This window comes from Megalobrama amblycephala, linkage group LG15 (genome assembly GCF_018812025.1).
Source record: "Megalobrama amblycephala isolate DHTTF-2021 linkage group LG15, ASM1881202v1, whole genome shotgun sequence".
Classification (NCBI taxonomy): Eukaryota; Metazoa; Chordata; class Actinopteri; order Cypriniformes; family Xenocyprididae; genus Megalobrama; species Megalobrama amblycephala.
This window is the reverse complement of record NC_063058.1, coordinates 25,842,524-25,848,894: the sequence shown is the minus strand read 5'-3', so window position 1 is coordinate 25,848,894 and position 6,371 is coordinate 25,842,524. Positions and strand designations below refer to the sequence as shown.

The 6,371-nt window shown below is 35.7% G+C and overlaps 1 protein-coding gene across 5 annotated transcripts; it reads left to right on the top strand.

The window, feature by feature from the left end:
• Positions 1–639: 639 nt before the first annotated feature.
• Positions 640–6,371, top strand: LOC125247902 (extracellular calcium-sensing receptor-like). 5 transcript variants are annotated; one of them, XM_048159446.1, is made up of 7 exons: positions 640–1,703; positions 1,864–2,152; positions 2,245–3,000; positions 3,120–3,347; positions 4,319–4,442; positions 4,601–4,627; positions 4,776–4,931. In XM_048159446.1, exons 1-7 carry the CDS (start codon positions 1,429–1,431, stop codon positions 4,793–4,795), a joined length of 1,719 nt encoding a protein of 572 aa, XP_048015403.1. In that variant the 5' UTR covers positions 640–1,428; the 3' UTR covers positions 4,796–4,931. The 5 variants fall into 5 exon arrangements, 4 of the variants coding, with proteins under 4 accessions (XP_048015403.1, XP_048015401.1, XP_048015400.1 ...); XM_048159444.1 differs by having other exon boundaries at positions 4,601–4,660; XR_007180199.1 differs by having other exon boundaries at positions 4,319–4,627; positions 4,776–4,893.

Genomic DNA, 6,371 nt, shown 5'->3' with positions numbered 1-6,371 from the left:
TACTTTTATATTATACTCACGTCTTCTGACTACCTTTTTATGAGAAGTGAACCTGTGTGACCTAATAAACTTTGGGGTTTATTTTTATTTCCTGGGTGAAACCCACCCAGGTAGTGTAGACAAATTTTCTACAAGTAGATGAACTTGGGCTTGTGTGTTAAAACCTGTACCACTCCCCGCCACATAAACATGGATTTAAGGCCTGTGCACACCAAGGACGATAACTATAACAATAAAGATACAGTTCTAAAAATGATTCTAAATATAAAAGAATAGCATGTGTGCGTTGATGAATAGTCCACACCACAGCTATAATGATAATGGTACAGAGAAATTGTAATAATTTTCAGAACTATTTTTTTTACAGCTGATGAATGATAAAAATGATAAAAACATCAGAATCCATCCTGATTTAAAGAGCTTGAGCATTTAAAGCAGCAGGCAACAAACGTGCAGCACGCACTTAGAATTTACAGAACAATATTGTTTGTTGACGTGTAAGGTAATATAGTTATAATAATGGTTCTTTATAGTTATCATTCTTGGTGTGAATCTGCCTTTACATTAATTGGAAGGCCTACTTTCTGTGATGTTGAATGATAACATGCTTTAAATTATCTTGTTAATTATGACTGGCTCTGTGACTGCCATTCAATTTTCCCAGGTTTGAGTGATATAATGTAATTTAGGTTCACATTCAATACTAAATATAATGAACTGAATAACAGGCTATTAGTTAAAAATCACATTTTATATTATTAGCGACTAGTTTGTTCCTTTATTAGACTATACAAACATTAAATGCAATTTACCAGTTTCAGTGTATCTTGTGGATCTAGCGGCTTGGAGAAAGACAGTATGTGTCTAGAAGAAGTCCTGACTGGTGTAGGCATATTTAACGACTTTTGATGAGGTATGCACTGGTTCCTTTAATCTATTTAAGCTGTCATTGTTATGGCTTGGTCGAAGCAAGGAGAAAGAAGCTGTGGATCTAAATGCAGCCAGTCTTTATTTACAAAAATAATCAAGATAATCCAAGGAATAAGGAAAAAGCCCAAAGGAGGAATTCAAACGTAACAACTTTAATTTAAAACACTTAAAAAAAAAAAAAAAAAAAATGTAGTATTGTACATTCATTCCTCCCAATTTTCAGAACTTTCCAGGTTGTCACCCTACCTATGATTGCTCATTAGAGGTAGAAGTGATGATTCACATAACCAGGAGTTCTTCAGTGTGGCAGATAGTTTGGTTACTTCACATTAGCCCACATAAGTTAAACATTCATATTCTTCTGATAGCTGAAATCATGGGGGCCCCCTGAAAGCCAGGGACCTCAAGAATCATCACCACCTTTCTCCCCTGTAGCAATGACTCTGCCTGTCCTATTAGTTCATTGGCTACATTCAAAATCATTCATCCATATTAATTATGTCTATAAAAATGCAAATACAGTATCAGGTCATTTGCATTGGTAGGTGCAGAGGAGTCTTTGGGATGCTTCTCTTTTTTTACACACTCCTGCTTTTCCACCACCTTCAAACAATGGTGGAAAACACACTTTGCAGAATAATGGGAGAAACTAAGTACCCGCTGCTTTCCAGGGATGGAGAAGTAACTATTGGAGGAATTTTTGCAGTTCACAGTAAACTAACATCATCTTCATTCGAGTTTACACAAAAACCTCAGCCTCTATCATGTTCTAGGTTTGTTACATTGGAAATATTAAGAAGCATTGGAGAAGATTATGTATAAAACTATTATGCAATAACATGTATCAATGTATTGTACATATATCCTTTACTTTTCCATTATATTTATCTATTTGTTGTTGTTATTTATCATATTTGTTTAACATTTTCACAGTGTAAATATAAGAGATTTCCGGATGGCTCAAATCATGATTTTTGCAATTGAGGAAATTAACAGAAGTGAGACTTTGCTCCCAAATGTTTCTGTTGGCTACCAAATTTATGATAACTGTGGTTCAAGACTGTTTTCTATGAATTCAACCATGGCATTGCTGAATGGTCATGAGTTTGCAGCAGAAGGCAGATGCAATGGACAATCAATTATTCATGCTATCATAGGAGAATCAGAATCTTCTGCCACAGTGATTCTGTCCAGAACTACAGGACCTTTTAAAATTCCAGTGGTAGGTTGCAATAACACTAAATGTTTGACACAATTACAATACTGATGACTATTTCATTGTGTCCTGTTCTTTCTTTCTTCTTTTTTTTTAAGATAAGTCAGTCAGCCACATGTGAATGTCTCAGTAATAGGAAAGATTACCCTTCTTTCTTCAGGACTATTGCTAGTGATTACCACCAGAGCAGAGCACTCGCATACATAATCAAGCACTTTGGCTGGTCTTGGGTAGGAGCTGTGAACACCGACAATGACTATGGAAACTATGGAATGGCCATATTTCTGAAAATAGCCCAGGAGGAGGGAATTTGTGTGGAGTACTCTGTGAAATTCTACCGAACAGAGACTGAAAAACTCAAAAAAGTGGTAGACATAATAAAACAAGGCACTGCAAAAGTGATCATTGCATTTCTTACCAGTTTTGAGATGAGCAATCTCCTTGAGCAGCTAAGTATTCAGAACATTACAGGCCTCCAAATGATTGGTGTGGAAGCATGGATAACTGCAAAGAGTTTGATCATTACAAAAAGTTTTAATTTTCTGGGAGGGTCATTGGGGTTTGCAGTCAGAAAAATCAATGTTGAAGGGTTTTCAGATTATGTTATAAATGCATTCTGGGATACAGCTTTTCCATGCTCACAGATTGAGGGGAATTCTTCTCAATATGCATTAAATTGCAGCATATATCAGGATCTACTCGAGCTGAAAACCTACAATGAAGATGTGCCAGAACAAAGATATGCAAGCAATGTCTACAAAGCAGTTTATGCTGTGGCTCATTCACTACACAATATACTAAAATGTAGAGAACAAAAAGGTTGTGAAAAAGGCCTGAGAATACAACCACAGGAGGTATATATAAGGGGGGGAAGAAAAAAAAAAAACAGTTCTGGGGGAATAGACAGGAAGAGCAAGAGAATAACCCTATATGTCAGACAATGTAAAGGTAATACAAATTTGTCTTTGGCTAGGTGGTTGAGGCTCTGAAAAGTGTAAATTTCACCGTAAAATTTGGAGATCATGTGTGGTTTGACAACACTGGAGGCGTAGTAGCCCAGTATGAAATTGTGAACTGGCAGCAGAAGTCTGATGGATCAGTCCAATTTAAACCAGTGGGATACTATGATGCCTCACTACCTCCTGACCAACGCATTGTACTTAACACTGAAAACATAATATGGGCTGGAGGACAGCTGGAGGTAAATAACAAATACTTGTTTATCCTACAAGGATTATTTAAACTGGTGCAGCAAAAACCATTTACCTTTGCATACTGTATGACTGCAAGTTTGTTTGAAGGAAGCTAATGTGATACATTCCTGAAAGTGAACTCTTTAAATCAACTGGAAAACAAATTCTAAGGGTTAGTTCACCCAAAAATGAAAATTCTGTCATCTTTTACTCACCCTCATGTCTTTCCAAACCCGTAAGACTTTTGTTCATCTTCTGAATACAAATGAAGATATTTTTAATGAAATCAGAGAGATTTCTGCCCCTCTATTGACAGTCTATGCAACTAGCACTTTGATATTTCAAAAAGTTCATGAATATACATATAAGCAGTCATCAGAAAACATAAACAGAAGCTTAACCATACTGGCTTGACTGGCACTTTTTTGTTGTTGAAAACAAACCTCATTGGTTCTTGCGGTAAGGTCAAATGTGCTCCGTAACACACGAGGTTCATTGGTTCTCGCATGTCAAGCAAGCATGCTTGAGCGTCTATTTACCATAACTGATGTGTTCGTTGATGAATGTTTATATGTGAATAAAAGCCTAAATTCAGTCTGTTCATCACATAAAGCAGTAGTTGCAACCTGTCAATGGAGGGACAGAAATCTCTCAGATTTCATTAAAAATATCCTCATTTGTGTTCCGCAGATGAACAAAAGTCATACATGTTTGGAACACCATAAGGATGAGTAAATGATGACAGAATTTCAATTTTTGATGTTGAGTAATGTTGCTAATTTTCTGTAACTTTAAAAATATTGTTCTATTCCCAAGACATATTCACAATCAATCAGTTTACAATAGCTCATATTGCAGTTGTATATCTTATGCTTAAAATATGCAGTACTCTGTTCTGAATAATACTGACTTATGTATTTTGATTCTTCAGAGTCAGTATAAAAAAAAATTATATGTATATATTTTCCATGTACTGTAGAAGCCAAGGTCTATGTGCAGTGAGAGCTGTCCTCCAGGCACTAGGAAGGCTGCACAGAAAGGAAGACCTGTCTGCTGTTATGACTGTATTCCATGTGCAGACGGAGAAATCAGTAATGAGACAGGTAATCTTCAGCCCATGTCACAGTTTCAAAGAAAATTGGTTAGTTGCTCTTTTTGTATTCTTATTCTACTGATCAGGGTGCAGTTTCTTATCAAAGGAGGTCATAAATAAAACCAATTACCTTTTGTTTCTAACTAGTGATCACAATTTCCTTTCCAGATTCAAATAACTGCAAGCAGTGTCCAGGTGAATACTGGTCTAATGCTGAGAAAAATAAATGTGTGTTAAAGGATGTAGAGTTTCTGTCATTTACAGAAGTTATGGGTATTGTGCTAGTCTTTTTCTCACTGTTTGGAGTAGGATTAACTGTGTTGGTGGCCATTCTGTTTTACAGCAAGAAGGACACCCCAATAGTAAAAGCCAACAACTCAGAGCTGAGCTTCCTGCTGCTCTTCTCATTGACTCTGTGTTTCCTCTGTTCACTTACTTTCATTGGTCAGCCCACTGAGTGGTCCTGTATGTTGCGTCACACAGCGTTTGGGATCACTTTTGTCCTCTGTATCTCCTGTGTTCTGGGGAAAACAATAGTGGTGTTAATGGCCTTCAAGGCTACACTTCCAGGAAGTAATGTCATGAAATGGTTTGGACCTTCACAACAACGACTCAGTGTTCTTGCCTTTACACTTGTACAGGTTATTATCTGTGTGCTTTGGCTAACAATATCTCCCCCATTTCCCTATAAAAATATGAAATATTATAAGGAAAAGATCATTCTTGAGTGCAGTCTTGGTTCGATTATAGGTTTCTCTACTGTTCTTGGTTATATTGGCCTACTGGCTTTCTTGTGCTTCATTTTGGCTTTTCTGGCTCGCACACTGCCTGATAATTTCAATGAAGCTAAATTCATCACATTTAGCATTCTAATATTCTGTGCTGTATGGATCACATTTATCCCAGCTTATGTCAGTTCTCCTGGAAAGTTTACTGTAGCTGTTGAGATATTTGCCATTTTAGCATCAAGTTTTGGTTTACTGTTATGCATATTTGCACCTAAATGTCATATCATCTTGTTTAAGCCTGAAAAAAACACAAAGCAGCATATGATGGGGAAAGTACCATCTAAGTCATATTAAGAAATGAAATAGCTATTTAAAAAAAAAAAATAAATAACAGTTAAACTAAACAATTGAGTATCCTGCAGCTATAAAGTGATATCCATAGACAGAAGAGAAAAAGCAAAGATCACATTGCTCAAAGTTTTGATTTATGCAGAAAAAAAGAAGGTTGACCATATGAGTACATCATTTAATTTGTACATGATGTCCCCAGTTTGACCCAGACATACATTATGAGCAAACTCAATTGCATTAGAGGAGTAAGAAAGGGTCTGTGATTTTTATTTTTGGGTAATTGCTGTTTTTCTATTTACACTATTTAAAGTCAGCATCTTTATTTCCCTATTATGAAATGAAACATCTTCCCGATCTAGAAAAAAAATGTGATAAGACAAGATTTTGTCCATCAGAAACTGATAGGATTGTTGTTTGGTAATTGCTGGAGGGGATGGATTATTGTCCAGCTTTGAAACTGGTGCACACATCATAGGGAAATGGAAAGTTAATGTTAGGGCACTTTTTTGTTGTTGTTGTTGTTGTTGTTGTTTTTTTTTTTAATAATGATGTACATGGATAAATCATTTATAATAAACATTGTATTAAAAAAAAAAAAAAAAAAAAAAAAAATTTTGATTTCATGGTGACTTTAAAGAAAACATGAAACAGATACCTGTAGTATGACAATCCTGTGTAAAAAAAGAAGATATTTTCCCAGTACAGTACAAATTCTGCTGTCAAATAATGGAGACAACATTCTCTTTCACATTAAATTTAATAATTATTCATGTCTCATCTAAAGAAAAACAGGAACCAGGAACTAATGGCATGTCTTCTAGAGGTCGCTAACCATGGCTTTAACATCCAGATAAACACTT